Consider the following 25728-nt stretch of genomic DNA (forward strand, 5'->3'; position numbering starts at 1 on the left):
TCGAGTAAGGCGATCCATGGGAAAGTGATGTGTTGGTTACAGTTAGGTCTCCTGAGATACGAAATGCAGAGTACACTCTTTGTCTTGCTGCAACAACACACAAAACAGTGTACTTTGTAATCAGTTAGGACAGTTTGTTGTTTGTCTTAGCCCTACTTTAAGATTGGCACAATTAAACGGCAAAAGAGCGTGGGGAAAAGTTTGTGCCCAGCTAAGATGCTCAAATGACTGAAATGTTGCACATTGTGATGCAGGCGATTGAAACTCAAGAACTGTGTGAAAGCAAAGAGTCCATTAATTTCATTTGTAAGAGGAAATCGCTATTTCCATATTTAGGAATCGTCCAGTTTCACAACAAGTTTCTGCAGCAAGTGGTTGATCCTTGCAAAAGTCGTTGCATCAGATCTTTTAGTGATATTGAAATGAGGTTAAGGGGAACAGCATTTTGATACCAAACAACTTTTTGAAATTTATGCGGTGTGCAAAGGGGAGGGCTTGCTAAAGTATTCTTTTCATTTCTTTCCCGTAAGCATCCCATACATTTACCAGCAATCCCTATGTTTGGCCATAAATTCTTATCTAATCTGCAGCATGTTGACACATATTGATCTGCCTGCACCATTACAGATTTGCATTTCATGTGCAAACGGTCTAAACTTGACTGCACACTTGGCAAGGTTAGGGTTCAGAAACCAGAGGTTTGATCAGGCAAAGGGAGAGTCTCCTTTTAAAGGGTGTGTGCAAACAAATATTGCATAGTGCGAAGATAAAGCTACATTGCAAATGCTAGGGGAGAGGGCAAGTATTTGTGTGTGTGTGTGTCTGTTTGTGTATGTGTGTGTGTAAAGCCATAAGCAAATATTGCAAATGTTTGTTTACATCTCCAGCAGTCCAGTGGTTCCTGCTACATAGGTGGGTATTCATACCAGTAGCAGTGTGTGTATAGCATATGCATACTGCAGGCTTTATGGAATGTATGCTCAGCTAATCTGGGAATATATACTGGAATAGAGAGGATAAAACACCTTTCAAATATAGACCTGAGAATCCGAGACCACGTCAAGCAGCTTGGGCAAGATCCGAAGGCTAAAAAGTCCTTTGAGTTCTCATTTAGAGTAGAAAACCACTAGAAGGAAAAACTGTTACTCTAAAAATTGTAGAAAAATGGTGTCTACCAGATGCTTACTCTGGATGATGTTACTTTGCCTCCAGTAACACTGTGAGGAATCTTGGAGGCATTATTGACCAAGATATGTCCTTCAGTACGCATATGAAGCAAATATGCAGCATTTCTTTCCTGTTTTTGCGTAATATCTCTAAATTTAGAAACATCCTGTCTCAGAGTGATGCTGACAAACTAATTCATGCATTGATTATGTCATGGCTGGACTATTGTAATTTGTTATTATCAGGCTGTCCTAAAAACCTCCCTGAAAAACTTTCACCTGATCCAAACTGCTGCAGCAAGAGTGGTCACAGAGACTTGAAAGAGAGAGCATATTTCTCCAGTACTGGCCAAATTTTTCTTAATTACAAGGTCTTAAATAATCAGGCCCTATCTTGTTTTATCTTGTTTCATCTTCGGACTGCAGGCTTATTAATGGTTCCTAGACGGTTTAAAAGTAGGATGGGAGGCAGAGCCTGCAGCTTCTGCCCTGATTTTTGAGGTTTTCTTTATATTATTGTAGTCTTTACCTTACAATATAAAGCTCCTGTAGTTGTGATTAGCCATATATATAAAATATTAAATTAAAACACACTACATACTCAAACTGAAAAATATAGAAACATATAGAAATTTTTTTTTAAAAGTATTTGTCAGTGCAAATATACATAGATGGAAATGTAAACAAATACTCCTCAAACCTATACACCATCGCAAGATATTTAGTTCGTATTTTTATACACACTTAATTAGTAAACAGCTATGTTTTGACTTCTGGGTAATAAATCCAGTACATTTTTGTTTTCATTTTTCACAGACTGACGAAAAAGAAGTCGTAGTAGTCTAATATACATATGTCCACCAGCTTTGATTTTTAGTACCTGGGGTCTTAGCCCAGGTATTTACAGCTTCCCAGCCGCCACTTAGCGCACAAGTCTTTAATATCACTCATTAACTGGACTGTTTTTGACTAAATACTATTCTGTTCTTATGTTTCAGGTACATGGGCCAGACGTGGCCATCAAAAAGGCCAGGTACTGCATTTACAGGAGCGATCAGTCACAGCTTGTTTGTAAATGTAAACACACTCTGATGAAAACGGATACAAAGAATTTCCAAGGAAAGGCTTCTGATGAAGAAACATATGACTGTGACACACCCGAGGGGGCGTGGTGTAGTAGTGGGGTGAATGGCTCACGTTAGAGGCGGGGACATCCAAAAAAAAAAAATTACATCCAGTGGCGCTTGCTGCCAGCACCACATCTCATCAGTCCTCATTGAGTTTACACGCTATCGGACTGTATGTCTTTCTGTTAAAGGAGGGTAGTGGTTTATTTGTGTATTTATTTCTGAGGCAAATTCAACCGAGGACGAAGTTATTTCTGCCATGGCGAAAGGAGAAGGAGCTGAACAATACTCGAACGCCAGTTTGTTGAATAAACCGGGGAGCTCGGATGGCATCCAGCTCGCTAAAAGGGTGAGTAAATTCATTAATTCAAAATTTCGCTTTAGGTGCGGGTTGATTCTGGCCCGCTTTCACACGAATTCTCGAAAATAGAAAGGGCCAGGCTTTGATAGGATTGCGTGTCGACCATTTAAATGAATGGATAATACCGGCGAGCTGACACTTTAAGGGTGACTCATGTATACGTTAGCTTAAATAAGGCGCGCGCCATTCCGGGCCAACGTTTGTCTCGTTAGTAACTCGGAAACGATATAAACGGAATTTAAAAAATGGATAAACGCCTAATTTAACTAAGTATAATTATTGTTATTTGGCACGTGAATGTTATTTGAGCCACCAGAAAGCCCTTTCTCCTTCTTCTGATCCTTAATTAGACCAAGAACGCATTCTTCAAATAGTTTAAACCAAAAATCGTGGTTTTTGAGGGCTAAATCTACACAAACGGGTTTAATTCACAGTTTGTGTGTGTGGAAGGCAATGTTCTGTGCCCTCATTTCACCAGTAACGTGTAGCGACATTTGAATTAAAAATGTAATACCTCACGTCTTATCAGTTTCTCAAATTGAGGTCACGTTCGACTGATTTTTGACGTTGTTCCCTAAAGTAGCCAAGAAGCTGTAAGCCAGGGGTCCCCAATCTCAGTCCACGAGGGCCGGTGTCCCTGCAGGTTTTAGATGTGTCCTTGATCCATCACAGCTGATTTAAATGGATAAATTACCTTCTCAACATGTCTTGAAGTTCTCCAGAGACCTGGTAATGAGCTAATCAGGTGTGTTGACCCAGGGTGAGATCTAATACAGGACCCCTGCTGTAAGCTATAGGTTCCACATTTGGGTTTTATCCTTTTCATAACGGTGGCTTTCTCTTAATTAAAGCCTTTAAAATAATTAAGCATTTTTTTAAATCACGCTGGGAATATCGATATCGCCATCCAAAAACGTCGCAGAATATAGCCTGCTAACACCAGCGTGGTTTATCTTATCCTTCATATCAGCATTCTCAGATAGATGTGTTGTGCTGAATTCACTGGGCTCTGTTAAAACCCCCACTAGCTCTGCGTTTGCAAGGAAGAAAAACTCAACGAAAAAGGGAAAGTAGCCTGTCTTTCTGAGGCTGGAATAATCCGACACGATGATTTGCATTGTAGTAACAAAAATGCGGTAGAGCTTATTTGCACGATGTTTTAAATCCCCTCACTTACTAGTGGTTTGTTAAAAAGATGCTTTAATTTTTCACTGCTTTGGATGGGCTGCTGAAGAAAATTCCCATTAAATTTACAATTTTCCCGAAAGCACTGAACGCCACAGGGAGCACCCACCAAGGCGACGTGTCAGATAATGAAAGAGCAGGCAGAGGACCTTTCCCCAAAAACCCACTACAAAATGAGTGTTCGGGATTTTGTGTGTCTGCACCTTTAAACTAAGGGAGTGACACGTGAACCCAAAAAGCAGGAAAAACGTCTCACCTACGCATGTTACCGTTTACAGTAGTAACATATCATTAGTGGGAACTCTGATAGCAGAAGGTGTGGCTGTGGAAGTAATCAGTGAAGCTAGATTCAATGTCCTGTTTATAAAACTCAGCTAGACTCCTTTCTCTTTTTCTTTTTTTGCCAAAGACATCCGTCCACGTGTGGCCACAAGCTCAGTTAAGATCCATTATGGGTGTGTGTTTTAAATAGACTGCCTGACAACCATGCAAATGTGTGTGACATGAATGCACTGTCACATTAACACATTCCTGTGGCAGCTGCATGATGGTTACACTCCTGTGTCGGTACAGTCAGTGCTCTGCATTCAGGTAGAGTGGGTTCAGGGGAGTTATGTAAGGTGAGAGATGCTTGAGATTTTGCATTTGCTGCCATGGACACCAGAGCTACTGCAGCTGCTGCATTTCCAGCTATTATGGTTAAAACTGCTTCTTCTGCTTGTCCTTGCAGTGAAGAGTGTTTGACCTAAAGAAAAGCAGAGCTGGGCATATCAGCGGGACAAAGACTGGTTTATTTGCATGCAATGACAGCAATGCTTCATTTCCGTGTCCTTTTCCTGATCCTTATGAGGAGTGATGAAATATGCCTGAAGGTTACTTTAAGCAGATCGTACCTTGACATGGGTTTTCTGCTTTGCTTCTTCTGCTTGAGGTTATCAGCAAGAGCCCTTTTCTCATTCAGCACCAGTGATTAAATTCCCCCCCACCCCTTTTTAAAAAAAAATAAAGAGAGAGGTAGGTCAGACTAAGCAGCAGGAAACTCAAGCTTTCGATTGGTCGGGGATAAGGGTGTGTGTTCGCCTTTCTTTGGGCAGCAGTGGTCAAAGCTCTGGTCAAACAGTGGCAGTCATCCACTGAGGAATTAAGCCACCTCAAACTGATGCCAAGGTGCTGTCGCCCTGGCTTTTGGGGTGAGTGACACCACCATAGTGTAGTCATACACGCGCACGGATTTGTTGCCATTAGATCTGTTTGGAGTCTGTCTGTTGAGGAAACGATTACATGTTCAGTGGAGAAACTCTTGTAGAATAAGCGCTTGTTACCGAACCAAGGGTTCCTTGTTTCCCTGGCGGCTGTCCCTAACTCCTTCCAAATACACTACACAGTGGTTAGCTTTTTGCCAGCTGAACTCACGAGCTCTTTAGACCCTCTGGCGATTAAGAATTTAGGCCATGTTCCTCGTGAGGCTCTGGAAAAAAAAATGTTTTATTGTTTAATGGGACTGGTGAGAAAGAAGCAAGTCTGCAGAATCAAAGTCTTCAGACAGAAATTGAGCAAGTTGCCTATTTATAATCTGCTTCCTTTTTTTTTTTTTTTTTCTTCTTCTTCTGGGGACAGGGGCAGTGTAATTGTGTGTAGGTGTGTTGCAGTGGCTGTGCAAAGCTTAAGCTGCTCCTGGCCACTCCAGGGAAGTGACCTCTCCTGTAATTACAAGAACTTGGCCCTGCTGAAGTCCAAAAACGTTTGCAGACGGCTGCAAATACCCGAGGGCAGTTTCTCCAAAAGTTGGCTATCATTGAAGGCGTTTCTTGCCTCTTGTTAAGCGAGATCCTCCCAGATGACAAACAGGTTTCAGGCCTGCTCTTAGGTGTGCCTGTTTAACAAAATGTTTTTATCCTACTTTTGTTTTTACGATCAATGTATTTGAGCACTTTCTAAATCTGTGTTTCTGTTCATTTTATTGCCTACTTGCAGCATGAGCCGAACAGGTTATCAGTCTGCAACAAGATATGCTATGCCATCGGGGGAGCTCCGTACCAGATCACAGGATGCGCCCTGGGCTTCTTTTTGCAGATCTATCTACTGGACGTAGCCCAGGTGAGGAGGTTGAAATTGTTCCCAAACTCCAAAGAGATAAATGAAGCCACCTGGCTTGTAACCTGAACCTGTGCTTTCAGAATATGTAAATTTTGATGATTAGGGGGGAAAAATACATATGTTCAGTTTAACGCACATTAAATACTATTAAATTGTTTTCCAATAAGAAAGCCTATATGTGTCCAAAACATTAAGGGATAGGAGTAAGGTTAGACTTCACAAGGTTAAATGGGATTGAGAGCCAAGTGTGCAGTCTGTACTCTGTAATGTAGTAATCCTGAGCCTTAAAGCCCTGCTCTTATAAACCCTCATACAGGACTTTACACAGATCAGAGCAAAGTTGTGGAAAAAGTTTCTGCCTTGTTGCCATTATTGACCTAATGATGGGGCTCCAGTGTATTAAGAGGCTTGCAGGAGCTTGTTCTGAAAAGCTGTGGGAGGGGTACAGTGGTGGTACAATATAAAGGGGGGGGGGGAGCTCGCATTAATGAGCTCTGACAGTAATCTGATGGTCATGGCCATGATGGCAGTGATGGTCAAAGGCTTCCCAGGGTTCGGCCTTGTTCGCCTTCCAAGGCTATTAATTAACAGTCTATGGGGTGACACAGCGTGGTACAGATTGTGCATTTAGAAGTCACACATTCATCACCCTGTCCGAGTTTGTCCCCTCTGTTAACAGCCAGTTGGCAACTAATTTGTGTTAAGGGTTACCCTCTCACTGCTGTCTTTAAAAAAAGACGGTGACTAAACTTTTCCCACTGTAATACAAAGTGTAATGTCCATTTTTACAGCTTCACTGCTACTGTTTAACTATACGACCACATAACCTGTGCTAATTTGCACTGGTTAGACTTTATAAGCTTAACATTTAATGTGGTTTTTGAGCTAATACATGTGTATAACAGCCACGTGTCGACATCTCTAATCTTTTTCTTCTGCTTTCACAGATCGATCCCTTCTATGCTTCCATCATCTTGTTTGTTGGGCGAGCTTGGGACGCCGTAACGGACCCAACAGTGGGCTTCCTGGTCTCTCGAAGCCCGTGGACGCGTTTTGGACGCATGCTGCCCTGGTGAGCTCTTACTCCCTCCTAGTTTCATGGTGCTACACAGTCCATTTGATTTGATGTACATAACAAATAGACTTCCTTAGTGAGGTCTCTGACAAACTATTTCCTTTACCTCACTGATAAAGCTGGGTTACGCAGTTCAAACACTTGTTGCGTATTTGCTGTTGGAGCATGTGATCACAGGGTCTCCCATCAGCCCTGGTGGAAGTTTTCCAACCGTATGATGTCAGTGTTTGGGGAGGGGGGAGGGGCGGGGCTTTGTTCTCTACTTTTGAAAAGCCAGACATCTCTCAGGAGGGTTTACCATGCGTCACGCTATTGCTGCTGTACTACTTCCTCATTGCCAGCATGTGCGGATGTGTCCATTCAAACTCTCCTTCCCTCGTCTCTCATTCACCTCCTGCTATTTAGAATAGCATACTGAGAACTGTCTTTAGGTGAAGTGGACCATATTAACTACTACTGTTTGAACTATAAACCCCCTAAAGATGTCAAGCCATTTTTTTTTTTTTTTTTTAAGTTAAACAAACACAGGAAGTTGCTTCAGGAGATAGTCTTGCACATAACCCACATTGTAGCTTTTGGTGACAAATACAACTCCCGCACATTACAGGAAGCGCACAAAGAGTCTTTGGAAGTCTTCTTTGTGTGGTTATTTGACATAAAACCTTAAATATACAGAGGATAATATGAAAGCCCATCTTGTATTTAGGTTTGAATCCAGCTTGGATCTTTGTCTGTGTGTAGGAGGGCTGTGAAGCATGCCTGAAAAGGCTTGCTGATCGCTTTTCTTTTCAGATTTGACCCCCTCACCCACCACCACATTGTTCTGTCTATGGGCATCTTGCACAGGGTTATCAGCTCTAAAGTCTGAGGACTTTTAAACCGCTGTTCCCTGCACCGTCACACACCTGTGGTCTGTGTCGACGGTGATGTAATTCATATAATTCCGCTGATGTAAGAGACTACTGGGGTGTCAGCAGAGCTGCTAGTTATAGAGCTGTCAGCACAGAAGACGTTTTAGAGCCACTGTCCCTTCAGTACATGCAGTACTCTGTAGTGTGAAGAGGGTAGAAATAAGCCAGCGGAGGTTAAGGGTATCAGAGGGAGAGGATATGTCGAGAACAACATGTGTCACAGAGCAAAGGTATCTCTTTAATGACCACCACGGGGAGGTGTGGGGTGTGTGCGCTGCACCTGTGTATTTACTCCCTTGCCTCCCTGATTAAACATATAATTTCCCAAGCTGGTTAGGAAATGAGCGTTGGGTAGGTAATGGCACGAGTGGGAGGAGAGGGTCCCCTGCCTGCCCACTAGTGTCTTTCCCCGTGTTAATGCAACCTTTTGGTAAATGGTGTGAGATTAAGCAAAAGGTTATGTAAGAAGATAATCAGGATAAAATTCCTTTTTGCATTAATTTTTCCTATACAGCTCTAACTTTAGCTTGTTACAAGTAGAGCGCAGCTACTTTTGTCACCGTGTAGTTCAGCTCAGGCCTGTAGAAACGATATCTGTCTAGAGGTCATGTAATGTTTTAGAAAGAAAGTTTCTTTTCGTAATTTGATGCTCAAATGAATTCTAGTTAAACGGGCATAGTTTTAGAGCTCATTCAAAGAAAATTTGTGGTAAATAATAATAAGTAATTGTGGCTATGATTTTTTTTAGCTCTAATCTTGCAGCCTATGTGGGCGTGTATGTCGCAAGTAGACCTGCATGACTGATGCAGAAGAAATGCCATACTGGCGAGACTGAGGTTTGCAGAGCTGACGGTGATAGAAATGTTCCTCTCCAGTGATGAAATCGTTAATGGGAGTTCCTGTAAAGGAGTGCTGAACTTGATGATGTAAAAATTATATTAAGAGTTATTTGTTCGTCAAAAAATTTTGACTCCATTTTGGGCACATTTATCTTTGCTTGAGAAGCAAATGTGTAAGAGGATGATGGACTTTATCTCGTTATTGTAATTACTGCTGAGATGCTGATGTTTGAATCTGAAAAGTGGGTCACAGAGGAAGGGGGGAGGGATAAAGTGCATCCTCCACTTCTCGTCAGAAATGGGGCGTGGGCTTTTGGTTGTAGCGGGGGTAGGTTTGGCATATTTAGTTATATTATGGCTCAGTTCATTTCAGACATATGTGCAGAGAGCAGGCAGGAAGCTGCAGAGGCAGTCAGAGCTGCTCTCTTTAATGCTCGGAAGCCACAGTGGGGGGAGGGTGAACGGAGCTGAGCGAGCTTCTCATTGGTCCTGCCCACAACACACCACTAGTTTTAGCCAATGGCTGCTCAGCTTTCAGTGCCTGTATTACGTTTTAAAGATTGCCTGAGGAATCCAGGAGGTTACTGGAGTTCAAGTTCTAGCAGAATGAGTTTTCAGACCGAGGGCTTTCCTGTTGCTTATCTGATATCACTCGGTTTCTGCGGTGGGCTACAGTATGAACAGCCAGTTTTGAAGACTTTCACCTAAAGAGTGATATTTAAAAAAAAAAAAAAAAAAAATTATTTATTTTTTTTGGGGGGGGGTGGGGGGGGATTTCTGACTTATGAAAGCACAAAATCAAAAATTAAATGTTTTAAATATATTATTGCTTCAGCCGCCAAGCCGAAAATAAGAAGATGGAGCGATAACTGTGTCAATCTCACGCGCAGAAGCTCCTAAGATAGCTTTTCACTCTTACTAAACTGTTGATAGACTTTAAGCTGCCACTTGCTGAGTTAATTCACTGACAAAGTAGATGACCCTCGCTCTTGTCAGCATGCCTGTTTCAGAAGATGTTTAAATGTGATGTAGGTCAATGCCTGTATGGCCCAGTGGGCCTCTGGAGTTCTGCAAGGACGGTGCGAATCTTATCTTAGGCCTGCAGACAGTGAACACGGGCCTTAAAAAACAAACAAACCAAGCAATACAGTTTCTGGTGATTTGTGTGGATGACTTTCCTTGCGTTTGTGTTAATCTCTCATGGGCTGGAGTTGATTACTGAATTAAAAAAGGAGGAAAAAAAAAAAAAGAGCAAGCATTCCTGAATGCATTGTTGCAGGTAGATGGATCATCTGTTCCAGCTTGTCCACCCTTTCTGTACACTCCCACACTGTGTTCAAACAAGGGTACAGTTAATCACGTCACATGGGCGAGAGAGCAGACAGCACGTCGCTCCGCCTGACTTTGTCTCTCTTTAAAACTCTCGCTGCGGCGCGTGATTATGAATTGTTCACGGGAGCTCGAATTGATTGGCAGCGAGTTGTTCAGCTTTCCGAGCACTGTGCAGAGAAGTAGGGCCTGCTCTAGCTGTTGGACCACTCTGACTCCAGCATGACTTCACATCCTGTCCGAAAAGGTTCTTGCATAGAGTGAATGACCTGGCAGGATGCCACGAACTGTGTCATATTCCATGTGTTTCTCGGAATGTGAAGCATCCACAGAGGCGTAACTGCAGGGCGAAATCTCACATCTCATTGGACTGTAGCTGTCTGACCATAGGAAGGAGGTGACTGGAGGGCATCAAGTGTGCAAAAGAATTTCACTTCTGTAGGATTTTACGCTCCGTTAAAGTTCCTTTATGTTGGATATAGGTGTGAATTCATGAAAACAAAAGGTGCCTTTTAATGTCGTTCAGCAGCATTCCCAAGTCATTCATCCTCTAGTAACCCTCAGATCAGGCCATACCTGAAGCTCAGCCTCCTCCTTCCATGTAAAGTACATAGACACATGATATTCATCAGGAGACGGTTAACTAAAGTGCAGAATCACTGAAGAAGTGTTGGCAGGAGCAGAATAGAAAACCTATGAGTAGTTATGCTATGAGAGACTTTTTAGGCCTGGAAACTGTTTACAAAATGAGATGTTCCACACTTTGAATAGATCACGTTTTACATCGACTGACGTTGTTGTTGTTGTCATGTTTTCCTGTTCCACTCCCCTCCCTCTCTCTTCCTCCTGCTTTATCTCATCTGCAGGATCGTACTGTCAACCCCTCTGGCTGTGATTTCCTACTTCCTCATATGGTACGTTCCTCCCTTTGAGAATGGCAAAGTCGTCTGGTACCTCTTCTTCTACTGCCTCTTCCAGAGCCTCCAGACTGTGAGTACCACATGTGCACGCACAAACATGCCCACTATAACCTTTCATTGTAGGGTTCTCAAAGTATGGCCTGCGGTCTAACTGTGGTCTTTGGTGATGTCGTAGGGAAAGAATGTTCCCCTCTGTATTTCCTTCTTCCCTGTGTGTATATATAATATTAGTATGTAGCACCTCGGGAGACGATGGGAAGATCAAACCCAACTTCTTTAGAAGTCTGAAATATTTGGATTATTTAGAAAACAGTTTCCTGTCTTCGTGCAGTGATTGTGGTATCTAAGTGTTTGATGAAGCTGTTCTCTCACCTTCATACTCTTTGTGATTTCCTGCAGTGCTTCCATGTGCCATACTCAGCCCTCACCATGTTCATCAGCTCAGAGCAGAAAGAGAGAGACTCTGCGACTGCCTACAGTGAGTATCGGCATGTTAAAGCACCGTCCTCTTAGATAAACCTCCTGGCGCCTCTTTACGATGTCTCCTTGTCTCCTCATCAGGGATGACGGTGGAGGTTTTGGGCACCGTGCTCGGTACGGCGATCCAGGGCCAGATCGTCGGCTTGGCGAACGCTCCCTGCGTCCCGGGGCCCGCCGATATCCTGGCGGAGCCAAGCAACTTCTCCGCGTCCCCTGGACTTAATGAGTCTAAACCTGTCATCTCCCTGGAACACACGGTAACTGGACGCATTTATTAGTTGGCTAATTAACAAGTTCATCTAATTAGATGCAAGCTGATGACGGCGGATTGTGAAATCTTCTGAATACTAATTGCGCATTTGTTCCTCCTGTGCAGAAAGCGGCCTACATGATTGCGTCTGGTGTGATCTGCTTGATTTACATCATCTGTGCTGTTGTGCTTTTCTTCGGTGTGAAGGAACAAAAAGGTGAGCGTTTATCAGAGTCAACCATCCTTCTGTTGTTGGGTCCTTTAACAGAGTCGTTAAAGGACATGTACGCTTCCGTCGTGTGATTACAGCTCTATGATTATGGGCTGAGGAAGCACACAAAGTTTGCTCAAAGTGAAAGTCTTGTGACCTCGTAATAAGATGTCAGGCTATGTCAGGGTGAGGCTTAAAGGCAGCTGCACATGAAAAGTGTCATTTAAAGTAAAAAAGTTCAGAAACGGGACATCAGAACGTTTCAAAGTGAATTCTGCATCTTGGTTCACTCCCTCATGTTTTTTCTCTTTTCAGAGTCTTCTCGTCCCAGGTCTGAGCCCATGTCCTTCTTTCAGGGGATTAAGCTGGTGATGGGTTATGGACCATATGCCAAACTGGTCATGGGCTTCCTCTTTACCTCACTAGGTTTCATGGTGCGTACATGAAAGAGCCACACACACACACTCTTTATATTTTACTGTAAATGACTTTGTGTACAGGATAACTTTCCACGTTTGCCTTTTTCAGTCACTAACTTCAGCCTGTTTAGTCTCTTGCATGTTTTGCGCTCCCAGACAGTGTGTCTGTGCGTGTGTTCAAGCAGTACACTGAGTGACCTCTCTGTCTCATCCTGCAGCTCCTGGAGGGAAACTTTGCCCTGTTCTGCAGCTCCACACTGGGTTTCAGGAATGACTTCCAGAATATTCTGCTGGTCATCATGGTGAGTAGAGACACAGAGGAGACCGAGAGGTGGTTTATTGTGACAAACACATAGACACAGACAGCTAGGCGCACTGTTCCCATAGAAATGACTCCAGCTCCCCTGGCAGATGAAACCCAGAGCAGCCCGTTTGTGTGGAATAAAATGAGCCATTAGCATCAGAGCGCAGACAAAAGCCTTCTCTTGTAAATTGTCTTCAATTACAAAATCCACCCTGTCAGAAAGGAAGGCTCCTCCATGGCTATTTCCGTGATGTGGGACTGCTCTGCCTGAATGCCACCACGTTCCCACAGACAGTAAAGAAGCCACAGTCACCTCTGCTTTCAGGTCTCTTTTATATAAACCTGTGGAAGAAGGGGGAACAAAAAGCTTTCATATCAAAGAGTCACTCAAACTTCCCTACGAGTATTAAAGCCAATTAATCCACAGATGTGCTGAGCTCACGCAACGCACAACTGGTACAGGGTGAGAAAGTGCAGGTTAGCGAGGGTGAAGAGATTAGATGCTTTGAGCCTTTACTTCATGGGAAGGATTATGTAGCCAAGGTAGTGACCATTAACCAGTACGTGCAGTCGCTGAAATGACTTTGTTTAATTAGCACTGAGAGATGATAATCCTTGATGATGTGTAAGGTTGATCTCGTATCTTATAATGGCAACGATAAGATAAACCAAATCAAATTGGCACGCGTTATAAAAGCACATGTACCTCAGACTGGCTGTCAGTCGAAGGAGCAAAAGCAGCAAAGGTCAAAAGTAATGAAAACATGAGGGAGGAGGAGGAAGGCAGAAAAAGCCTCCTGTGTGACGCATGTTCATGTGAGGTGCTTGGTGTTTTCCAGCTTAGATGCACAGCACGTGCAGTCGTTCTTAAGGATGTTTATATGAGAATATCGTGCTGCTCAGTTTCAATGAAGTCAGTTTGTGTGAAACTCACTTCAAAGTTGGTTTAGAAGATGAAAGCTGATGCGCGATGTTGATATTTGATTTCTAAGAAAACTGGCGAGGCTCATGGGGCTGAAGGTTTGAGAGAAGTGTTTGCAGAACAGCAAGACTAATTTCAAGTGCATACATTTAAAAACAGAGTGCGCACGTAGACTAAAGTGAAACTACATGTAATAAGTCTGAAAGCTACAGATGACTGCACAGAGAGACTGAGGTGATGGGAAGTTTGGGCCTGTAGAAGGCATTCAGAAGAAAAGGTGGGGAAATACCGAGAACACTGTGCACAATGGCCGGGTGTTCTCGCCGCCTTGGTCAAACACGCGCAGGTCAAAACCCACGATGATCCGGGGGCAGTCCCGCCTCTTCTTGTCCTCTTTAGGTCAGATGACATCTGAAGTGCTTTGTGACTGCATCAGATGTCTAACATGCTTATCTTCTTTTATATAACACAGATAAAGTGTTTTTTTGTTGTTTGTTTGTTTTTTGTTTTTTCTTCCCATATTGACCTGGAACACAGAGGGGCGTTGGAGAAACTTACAGGAACTTCTCTAAATTTTGGTAAAACAGCTGGTTAACCACACTTGTTTTCTTTCCCCCTCGTTCAGCTCTCCGCTACTCTGGTCATTCCCTTCTGGCAGTGGTTTCTGACTCGTTTTGGAAAGAAGACAGCGGTTTACGTTGGCACAGTGGTAAGTCCCTGAAATCTTGTTAAAAGTATAAACAAACTGTAAAACTTAGGGGAATTTTTCTTTCTTAGGAAAACTGATGCAGTATCATTAAGAGACTTGTTTTGGGATTTAAATCTCTCACTGCTGTCATTTCCAGGCTGTGATTCCTTTCATGATCCTGGTGGTGTCCCTGAAGAGTAACCTGGCTGTCACCTACATCTGCTCCTTTGCTGCTGGCGTTGGAGTAGCTGCCGCCTTCCTGCTACCTTGGTATGCCTCTGCGCTGGCTCGTATTTGATGACTTAATAGATAAAAATGTTTTTCTTATCAGAAATGCACATAAATGACCAGGCCTCACGTTTTGTTTGTTCAGGTCTATGCTGCCCGATGTCGTCGACGACTTCCAAGTGCAAAATCCCGACTTCACCGGCCACGAAGCTCTCTTCTATTCCTTCTATGTCTTCTTCACCAAGTTTGCTTCTGGAGTCTCTCTCGGCATCTCTACTCTTAGTTTAGAGTAAGCACTCACACCAAGTTTAAGCATTTGTAGTTATTTATTTAATTGAATTTCTCAGCACCCAAAATCCCATATCAAAGCAAGTAGTTCCTTTCCCTTCCATTAGACTACAGTGAGGCTATAGAGTGCATGTGGGTGCACATATCACATGAGTAATTTCTTACTTTTCCTTCACATCAATATCTCTGCTGCGCTAAAAGCTAATAATTTTATTTCTCTTCTTTTTAGCTTTGCGGGTTACATCAGCCGAGGCTGCTCTCAACCTAAGGAAGTGGACTTGACGTTGAAATTACTGGTTTCGGCTGCACCAATAGCTCTGATGGCGATTGGCCTGTCCATAATGTACTCTTACCCGATCAACGAGGAGAAGAGGCAAGCTAACCGCAAACTCCTACAGGACCTGAGGTAAGTGCACAGACCCAAGCGCTTCACCGTCTTCTGTGTGTGTGTGCTGCATCTGTGTGAGGCAATCCTCCAACCAAAGTCTCTCGTCTCACAGGGAGAACGAGGCGGACTCTGAAACGGACTCAGCAGAACTAGCCAATGTGGTCTAGCTCATTTTGCAGACAGACCAGTCGGGTGAATGAATGGCACTTTTGCACCGGACGTGACCAACGGACCCGCGCCTGTCGGATCACTGCCTTGTCCAGTAATGCTGCTGTTGTTGCTGCTGTTCCAGAAGTACTTGATTCACTCAAGTGTCATTGTTTCAGCCACCCTGAGGCCTTTTCTAAAGACAACCCTACCATCTTTGAATCTGACGTTTTCCTGGCACACTTTTCTGTTTGTTTTTCTTGAAAAAAAAAAAAAGCCTTATTTTTTTAGATGTACTGTGAAAAGATCCTTTTCATTTTCTTTGTTTAGTTGGTCTTTCTCTCAGTCGAAATCACACAAGAACCATGAAAAGCATTAAGAGCATGTTTTCATCAGTATTAATGGTGCTATATACGTATGTCGAACGTTAGCGACCTCGGGAGGCTCTGAGATGTGAGCGTTTGACACGAGGAACTTGAACAGCAATACAGCCTTAATTTGTTCCCCTGTTTATGGGGTTTTAAAACGCTGAAGCAAACTTCAGGGTTTTTGTTTTGGTTTGTTTTTAAAAAAAAATACAAATTGTAATTTTACATTTTCACTTCATAGTTTACACAAACCAATCAGCCAGCCTGTTTCATCTTATTCCCATCCCACTGGCTTTTCCTGTAAAAGGTTATAAATAATGGGGATGTTTGAACTTGTGGCCAAACAGGAACACCTGCGCTCTAAAGGGCTTCTAATAGTACTCCACCGTCACACTGAAACCACTACAGGAGTGAAAGCAGTTATTTTTCAAAAACATAACTGTGATGTCTGTTTATTCAGCAGCTGCATTATTTCCATTATTTATAAGGACAGCTGCTGATGGCAGGAAAAACCTTTTCTCTCAATGCTTTAATGTTAAGTGACTACAGGCACTTGTAATTTAGTGATATCATTATTTAAATATTTATTAGTTTAAATTTTTCCTTTTCAAATTCATGTTTTCTTGGATTATTTAACTCTATTTAAGGCCTGTAAAGCTGTTGCCAATTGGGCAGTCAGGTTTAGCCTCCTCTGCTGTCTTTGCTTCATATGCATTTTATAAAAGGGAAGCACATCATTTTGGAGGAAGAAGGAAAAAGGAAAAAAAAGATGAGAAGGTGGAAATCAGAGCTCTTATTGATGGGTGTTTATGTTTATCTGTATATATGTGTGTTTATTGGAGAAGCACATGTCAATCTGTCATCACGAGGATTGTTTCGTATCTGTCGATATGGAAATGTGTACATTCAGTGTCATATGTTATACATAATGTTACATCTTCGACATTTGATTCTGACAACTGAGTTGCCAGTGTTTATTTCATTCATGCGTGTTTTCTTTATCCTCTGCTAAAGAGGATGGAGAACGTACATCCTTACACTAACCCTGTAGTAATTGTACATCCTGTAAATGCTGTCTTGTTTTAATTTGTTGTGTAGTTTTTTTTTCTTGTTTTTTTTTTTTATTGAGTCTTGACTGAGGTTGTAGCCAAATGTGAGCTTTAATCCCCACAAAGGCACACAGACGCCTCCTGTGCATATGTATATACTTTATGTAAACTTGTGTATATATCTTTGTTATATTTGTGTCTGCAAGTGGAATGAACCCATGTACACTGTGGTGTAGCTATTTAAGAAGAAAATACTGTGATGGAGAAAAAGATGTTAATAAATACTAATTGATAAATGTGCATTGTGCACTGTGGGGCAAAAAAAAAAATGTCTGTAGTCTTTACTTCCTCATGTGGATTAAAAATAAGGAACATTTTTTTTTCCATGCACACATCCCATGTGGATGGATGAGATTCCAGGATGCATTGCTGATCAGTTGTCTCCCTCTATGATCGGAGGGGATATTGGTCTTCATGATCCAGGCTCTGTACAGCTGAAACACGTTTACAGCTGGCATAAACACTGGATTTGGCCTCTGGTAATAATAACACCCTGATGCACTCCCAATAATGCTTCGGCATGCTCCTAATGAGATGCTGGATGGTTTTTTTTTTAGGGGATCTCCTCCCAGACATGGATTATGGCATCAGGGAGCTCTAGGAGAGTGTGGATTTACATTTACATTGTTTGGACACGAAGATGTGACAGAGGTTCTCACAAGGATTCAGGTCTGGGAAACATGAGGACCAGACAGTGGCATCGATAGCAATACCTTCATACAACAATTCACCATTATACCTATTTCTGTCCAAACAAAGTCATCCCAGCTGTATTGAAACGATGCGTTCACATATACAAACACAATGCAGCAGTGCCATCTAGTGGTTACACAGCTCAGCAGCAGGTCAAACATGTCAAGGAGCCGTTTACCAACTCCACACAAGAAATTAGTCCCATATTATATATAGTGGAACCCACTGGAGAAGAAAAGTCATGAGTGATAACAGGTAACAGAAGAGGCACAGCATCAGTCAAAATTACACTAATTTATTAACCAAATGAAACAAAAACCACCATAAACTCCATGAGAAGTGTTCGTCTGAGTGTCAGCAGCCGAATGAATGAACTTTAGGTTTACGGTGTTTCACAGTGCGAAGCCTAAAAATAACCAGAGCTGGGTGGATGGGTGGATGGGCAGAGAGAAGCCTGAGGCAGCTGTGTGCAGCTTAGGTGCTCCCATAGATGCTCTGATTAACTCCACCAGCCAGGAACCTGCAAGGCAGCAGAGCTGTCACATAACAGTAAATTCACACTACAAACTCCGAGCTTATGGCTCTGAAATGAAAGGTACATTAGTAATAACAGGAAATGAATAAGTCCCATTTACAGCAATGACGCACTGCTGAGACTCAGTCACGAATGCCACTTGCACTCCTGGTGTGGCATCACACTGATGTGGTCAAATCTGTTCCTGAAATGATATAATGACCTGTTTCGATACTTGTTCAACTGTATTCTAAGCGTTTTAAGAGAGATCTGCTGAACCGTCTCGTCTTGATTAATCAGTAATGTTTAATTTCATATAATGATACACAGTTCTTTACTAACTTCTTTCAGATCAGTTTTCGAAGTAATTTCACATCAATGAGACATTCAGCTGAGAATCGTACTCGTATGATTGTGCATATTTTTAAAATAACATAGATAATTAGGCCGCCATTTGCCCCTTTTTTTGATAAATATCTATCATAAGCTTATGTCATCAGTTGTGTTGTCTGCCTGCAAGATGTGTCTTCCCGTCCTCAAACGGGGAAGCGAGCGTGCAAGTATACAAGTACAAACTGTGTGTACTTAGTATTGAGAAACACCTGCTGAAATATTTGACCAGATCAGCGTCATCCCTGTGCCCTGGCTCTAATGGGTGAGGCTGACAGATTGCACTGCAACAAAGGAACCGTGAAATAATAAAATATGTTGTCAAAAGATTAATTGACAGTTTAATCAATAATTGATGTATTTAATACACTATTTATATATTTCCAGTTTTATTGAATTAGTCATCCACTTAATTAATTGCTTAATGGTGTATTTAGTGATATGATTCTGGCACTCTTTGCACTCCAACTATGACGAGAATCCTCGTCGTATTTTCAGGTGTGGCTCAATTTTCACATTCACATAGTTTATGATTCATAATGAACTGATCCCATCTAGTGTTCAGTCACGAAATTGCAATAAATGTTTGGTAAATATTGGTTTTATTTCGCACACATAAACGGTGACTTTTGTATGAATATTTTCTTCCCGGTAGAAGACATACTTTTTTTTTTCTTTTACATCATTACATAAATAAACATTTAACCGTTGTCATCTGCATGTTGCCGTAAGATAAAACGATAAAAAACTGATGTCGTTTCCGTGAACTTTTATTTTGAAAGGGGAACTATTAGCCGGAAGTTGTCCAGTTCCTTTGCCCAAAGGCGGTATTTCATGTCTTATCTCTAACAGGGCGTGCTTTGTGTTTCTCCATAGCGAAGACATTCTATATAACCACATACCCTAAAGAAGCAATCCCGGCAGTCGGCTTTATGTCCTTGTGGACTCGTGAAACCGGTGTTTGCTAACTGCTTAGCTAACATGGCCGCTAACCCGCCGGGACAAGGCTTTCAGAACAAGACCCGTGTGGCCATCCTGGCGGAGCTGGACAAGGAGAAGAGGCGGCTGCTGCAGAGCCAGTCCATGAACAGCCCCGGAGCCAACATCCCGCTGTCGTCCAGACCCAGCCTGAAGGAGGTGAGGGACAGCGCTGAGCAGCAGCACATCGCAGCCCAACAGAAAGCCGCCCTGCAGCACGCTCACGTCCATTCCTCCGGGTTCTTCATCACCCAGGACTCCTCGTTTGGGAACCTCATCCTCCCGGTGCTCCCCCGGCTGGAGCCCGACTTCTGACTCTAAATACTGACCCCGACCCCTAAGCCCACCTGGACAGAGACATTTAAACTGTTATTTTATGGTATCGTTGATCTGATGATGACTGATATTATATTTTATTCTGCCAGGGAGACTAAAACACGTCACAGACAGAATAAAATATTTGAGCGTAATGACCTGTGTTAAGGCCTCACACAGATTATTCTACTTTAATTATGCGATCATGACTGTGTTTCACTCAGATCAGTGTGAGTCAGGATGAGAAATCTGCTGCTGGCATGATAACAGCTTTTATGTGGAAGGTGCTCTCGTCTATGAGAGTCGGAAAAAATCCAAAGAAGCAACAGGATGTAAAACGAGTTTCAGAAATTGTGTCTTCAAAAGGAGCTGAATACTGAAGATGCAAGTCTGGATAACCAGATGGAAACAGTTACCGACGTCCTGGAAGAGCCTGAAAACCCCAAGTTTACTGCATACAGTTGCATCACCAACTCATTTTGTTGTCCCTGGTATTTTGGAGCCATTTTTTAAAAAGTGTGTTGTACTTTCATTTGTCACAGTATTATTAGCATAGCACATTTCAGCCCAGGGTTACTGACTGGTTTGTGAATATCTGGGCTCATAATTGCGATCTATGAGATCTGTGTGGGTTACAACAGTTATTTGCCCCGAATCCCTCAACAGATGACTTATGATGGAAGCACAAACATGAGGCACGTTTAAATAAACTGTTAAACATATTCTGGCATAATTCACATGTTTAATTATACATATATTTTTTTTTGTATTTCCTCATTTTATGTTCATTCCAAAGAAATAGATTTGAAACCTTTGAATAACAACTAACACAGAAGACTATCAGGATATCCAAAAGCAAAGGACAGTGTCCAACAGGTGAAGAAGAGAAGGGAGGGTGGAGTGGGTGTGTCAGAAGGATAGCAGCAAGAGTGAAAGGGAGAGTTTACAAGATAGTAGTTAGACCTGCTGGGATGTGTGTACAGATGTACAGAGGCGGTGGTACAAAGGATGCTGAAGGTGGAGCTTCCAGGCAGGAGGAAGAGAGCAGGGCCACAGAGAAGACTGATGGAGGTGATGCAGAGGGAGAGAGGAGAGGGCGAGTGCTCACACAGCACACCTGTCAATCAAAGCAACCACCCCCCTCACTCCACTGTCACATTTTTGAGACAGCCTCAAGTGGCTTAAAGAGGAAGTGCAGTTCTCTTTTTTTTTTTTTTTTGCCGCTTCCTTGTTGGCTTCATTTTTAAGCGCCAGAGTACAGAACAACAAAAACGTAACAAGGCAACAAGTTCATTAAAAGACAGCAAAAATGTTGCATATATGACCATCTTTCCTTGTGTGCGTGAGGAAGAAATCAGTTTCATTTCTTTATGATACAAAAATGTATGCTCTGTTTGCAAATTTACATTTATAGATACAAAATTTGTAAAGGAGTAGGATTATACTGATAAGAAAAAAATGCTGCAGAGGCTTTGTCGTAATAATCAAGCAACCAAATATATTTATATAATAAAGAAAATATGGGAAAAGGCAAAAACCAAAATAGATGGAAACAAAAGCAGTACCCTTCTTTATCATTCTAGTTTACAACCCAGTCTCAGGTCATCAGGTGCAGATGTTTTAAGTGTTCCCAGAATTAGATCTAAGTGCAATGAGGGTGCTTGTAGTTACTGTGGTCTTGTTCTTTGGAAGGATCTATTACATCTGTGCACACGTTAAAAAACAGACCCAAAACCTCTTTATTCACACGGGCCGATACTTAAGTGTTTTGTTTTGCTGCTTTCGCTGCCTTAAGGCATCGTAAAGGTTTACACAGGTTTCTGTTTGTGTGTTCTGTGTTCAGCACGTTGAGTTTGCATGTAGTGCAGTGTGCCATAATAAACACAGAACAAGGCCTTCATAGTTTGTCTCTATCGATCAGTACTTGGGTTTGCTGGCTTTGTAGCTGATCGTTAACCCTGACTGTTGTCCACTGAGTATGATGCTGTGAATCACATTACAGAGAGAGTCATTCCACTTAACATTTTTTGATTCGTAATGTTCTTAATATTTATTGACCCTATTCCTAATTTCATTTTTGAATCTGTTGATCTATTTTTATTCTTAAAAGATTTTGAAAAAATATTTTTTTAATCCTGATTTTTTTTTAGATGTTTTTATTGAGTGTTGAATATTTTTGTTTTGTTTTGATAATCTGCTTTCCATTTGATTGACTGACTGATTGATTGATTGATTGATTGATTGACGCACGGATGACTTGGAAATATTTATAATTCATCTTCCTTTTTTGTTATTGCCCATTAAATGATCAAACAATAAATTACTTTGTTAATGTCAGTGCGCCCCAGGGTGGCTGTGGCTACTATGTAGCTTGCCATCACCAGTGTGTGAATGTGTGTGTGAATGGGTGGATGTCTGGATATGTAAAGCGCTTTGGGGTCCTTAGGGACTATTAAAGCGCTATATAAATACAGGCCATTTACCATTTACCATTTTAATGTCTAAATAGAACCATCGACATTGCCTGGGACGAAGCTGAAGCCGTCGCCGCTGACCGACATCGATGGAGATCGGTAGAATTTGTAATTAATATTTTATTGCACAATTCATTATTAATTAATAAAATGCTTTCTTTCCATGTACATGTCTCTCCTGGTTCTCCATATTGTATAAATGTGCCTCATATGATACAAACTTCCAACATCCAGTATTGATACTCATCAATAAAAACACCATATATCTCACATGCCAGAGAAAACAGGTTATTTAACTTTAACACTTATTTTTTCATGTCTCAAGTACATTTTGCTGCTGCTACCTTGAATATTTAACTTGGAGTCCTCCTTTATTCTGGACTATTTTTTAGTGTATCAGTTCTTTTTTCACCACTGAAAACAGCCACATATAAGATATTTTTAACAATAACTATAAAGACGACATATGGTTCAGAAAAATGATTTCCTTTAAGCCTCATCAGTCAAAGCTGTCCACAGTTATTATTTTTCCTTCTTTGTCTAAACCAGGAAACGCCTCTTTACTGCAGGGAGGACCTGGGAGATTTTGGCTGAGCAGTAAGGTCCTGACAGTCCTGCTGGACCTTCACAGCCAGACTTGGACTGGGCGCCCTGCTTAAAACCCTGGTGTTTAGCTTCTTCTTTTAAAAAATTGTATTAACTGTCTCTTCTTCTTCTTCTTCTTCTTTTTTTAACTCTTTTGAGAACATCTTTCTAATATGGCAGATGTTGTCAGCCCTGACCTTCTGTCACTTTTCTTTCTGTTATGATTTATGTAAGAAATAGCTGATGATAAATTATATATTTAGCAGTCGGTTAAACCAAGTAAAGAGAGAACAGTCTCGCTCTGTCTCAGCTGGTTGGCTCCTGCTTCTCCTCGTCTTCCTCACAAACTTCTGAATTTAGGCCGGCGTGTCATCAGGGGGATGGAAAGCCTGTTGGAACACTTCACCCTTAACCAGGTCTTCCTGATCCCGGACACCTACAAGAGAAATCAACCGTGATAGTTGACAAAATGGCAGAAATCGTCATCAAAAGTTTGTTAAATTGAAGGATTTAAAAAAAATTGTGCATGCTTTGTAGTTTGTTTGTTTTTTTAAAATCATACAGAGAAAAAAAAAATAAGAAAAGGTGGAAACACGGGGCAGGACAGATTCCCAATCTACAGAAGTAATGTGGCTTTAAAGCAAAGGTTACAGGCTCAGGTGGTTTTTCCATTCTTCTTTTAACAGCAGTCTGTAAATGTTTGGGAACGGAGGAGAGCAGCTGCTGGACCTTTGGGCGAGGACTGTGGTCTGGTTTTATGATGCATTAAATGTCATTAAATGTCTCCACAATTTTACATTGAGGAACATTATTCTGAAATTGTTCCACAATTTATCTCCCTTTACGTCTGGAAAACTTAGCGTGTCTCCAGCTATTTCTATTACTGACCTAAATGACTTCATTGTTTTTTAACTTTGTAAATGTCATCACTTTAAACACGTGATATAATCTTGATAAATCATTGCATTCTGTTTTTGTTTACATTTTACGCGGCTTCCCAACTTTTTTTTCGAACTGAGTTTGTAGTCAATATCCATAAAATGCCCACAGGATTAGATAAACACTCTAACGTGATGAAAGGTCGACAAATCTCCACATTTAGACTTTTTTCTCAAAATAGTATTTCGAGTTTAATGTCAAAATGAAAACCAATATTTCTTTCTGAATGAGGCCCTAATACTCCATCGTACACGTGTATTAATGTAAACAATAATATAAAAGAAGAAATAAATAAAAAGAAGAAAAAAAACCACCACAAAGATTAGCTTATAGAGCCCGTCTTGGCAAAATAATGTTTGGCATAAGAGTGCATTCAGATCATGATTCTGATTACAAAAGCTGACAAGAGAGTTTTGTTTTGTTTTTTCTTTAATGAAATTAGTCATCATACTGCGCACATATCTGCTCTTCGTCCATCTCAAGACTGAAAGTGAAAGTCACTTTGTGATTAGATTGTTGTTTGCATTGCAGACTTTTTCGATAACCCAGTACTTACGTTTAAAAGTGTATTCCTCGGTCGCTTTCCTTGAGCTTTCCGTCATTTTCAGGGAGAAATATGTGACAGCAAAGTGCGCGTAATGAATCCTGGAACACGGTCGGCCTCGGAGGATACAACCAGTGTATCTTTCGCATTCTGGAAAAGAGGTGAGGATTTATAAGCCGCATTCCCACATGAGACCACGTCACCCCCTCGCTGTGATGCAGTCAGCTTTACAGCCGCAAAGATGTGACACAGGCGCGACGATGTGATGATGAGCGAGAGTGGGTGGGAAGCTGCAGAGAGCCACAGAGTGTCATCCTAAAAGATCTGTGTTTGGCTAGTAACACAAGGCGACTGAGGTTAAGGGAAATTCTCATTGGTCAAACCAGCAAAATAACACCAGCCCAAAACGAAAAAGGAAAGGACCTGTTGGAGGATATTGAAGTTCAAGTTCAAACATTTTCACTTTCACTATAGCCGAAGAGCCAAAAGCGACAGTGACAAACTTACCTTTTATTTATGATAAAATATAGAACATTTTATATAACTGTGAAATTTCAAAGCATTATTTTAACTTTTGAAGCTTGACTTCTTGCCAGCCTGTCTGATAAGGCAGTGAAGATTTTATAGTCTGTGATTATTTGGGGTGCCATGGTATCTGTTGGTTTCGGTGCTGATTGTCCCACTGAGTTTTTATCAGGTTATCACTCAAGTTAGACAGCCATCTGCCTTAGAGCACTGCATATTTCCATCTCTTGACAAACTTATTTGCTTTTCCGGTAAGACTTGGCATGTGCAAGCAAAATGAGATGGACCCATCTCACTATTAGAGATGAGCTGAAGACTTCAGTACCACCACGGCAGTGTATGTCTAACAAAGATGTAGACTCAATAAAACCAAAGTCACTTTTAGTGTTGTTTAGCAACATTCCCCCATTTTATCCTCTAATAACCCTCAGATCAGGTCGGAGCTCCGCCTCTTTCTTGCAGGTGAACTCCAGAAACAGTTCACTAAAAGTCAAGGGTGACATTGGTCATACACACAACACACCGAGTGCCTTAGCCAGTGACAGCAGGGCCTGGAGCACTTTTAAAGCGCACCCAAGAAATCCTGGAGGTGACTGAAGTTCAAATTCCAACAGCAGAATGAGTTCTTAATTTTACTACAAGCACAGATCTAAAAGTGGCAGTCTGAACTCTGTAGGCCCTTTAGACTTATCTGACAACAGAAAGAACTGAGTCTAAGCAAATATTCAGATGTCCGAAACTTTAGTAGACCAGTTTTACTTGGAATGCTTCTCTGTTCATTCATGTCTGTCTCTGTGAGTGTGTAAAAAGCTTCCTACAGTCCTAACAAGGACTGATTTTTAAAGAGGAGGAATCTTTCCGGTTCTTCTGCTACTGCCTTGGGTGTCAGCGACTCTTCTCTGGTGCATTGAACTACTGCCAGCATTGCCCCAACAATCCATCTACCTTCGGCCACCCTG

General features: G+C 41.8%; 2 protein-coding genes and 1 long non-coding RNA gene across 4 annotated transcripts; 2 read left to right on the forward strand and 1 right to left on the reverse strand.

The window, feature by feature from the left end:
* Window positions 1-2376: 2376 nt before the first annotated feature.
* On the forward strand, window positions 2377-17081 carry mfsd2ab (major facilitator superfamily domain containing 2ab). 2 transcript variants are annotated; one of them, XM_031740098.2, is made up of 14 exons: window positions 2377-2642; window positions 5814-5936; window positions 6884-7008; window positions 10957-11080; window positions 11410-11488; window positions 11572-11747; window positions 11867-11957; window positions 12267-12385; window positions 12589-12672; window positions 14222-14305; window positions 14442-14554; window positions 14658-14801; window positions 15030-15206; window positions 15301-17081. In XM_031740098.2, exons 1-14 carry the CDS (start codon window positions 2553-2555, stop codon window positions 15353-15355), a joined length of 1584 nt encoding a protein of 527 aa, XP_031595958.1. In that variant the 5' UTR covers window positions 2377-2552; the 3' UTR covers window positions 15356-17081. The 2 variants fall into 2 exon arrangements, with proteins under 2 accessions (XP_031595958.1, XP_039461775.1); XM_039605841.1 differs by lacking the exon at window positions 2377-2642 and adding an exon at window positions 5474-5706.
* A 2102-nt stretch (window positions 17082-19183) lies between these two features.
* On the forward strand, window positions 19184-20424 carry LOC116320490 (SOSS complex subunit C-like). Its single transcript, XM_031740110.2, has one exon. It carries the CDS (start codon window positions 19391-19393, stop codon window positions 19700-19702), a length of 312 nt encoding a protein of 103 aa, XP_031595970.1. The 5' UTR covers window positions 19184-19390; the 3' UTR covers window positions 19703-20424.
* Window positions 20425-24770, reverse strand: LOC120435737. Its single transcript, XR_005609875.1, has 2 exons — window positions 24257-24770; window positions 20425-23197 (listed from the first exon to the last, which is right to left on the reverse strand). It is a non-coding gene; the product is annotated as an uncharacterized LOC120435737 (long non-coding RNA).
* Between the last annotated feature and the right edge of the window lie 958 nt (window positions 24771-25728).

Source organism: Oreochromis aureus, linkage group 22, assembly GCF_013358895.1.
Source record: "Oreochromis aureus strain Israel breed Guangdong linkage group 22, ZZ_aureus, whole genome shotgun sequence".
Lineage (NCBI taxonomy): Eukaryota > Metazoa > Chordata > Actinopteri > Cichliformes > Cichlidae > Oreochromis > Oreochromis aureus.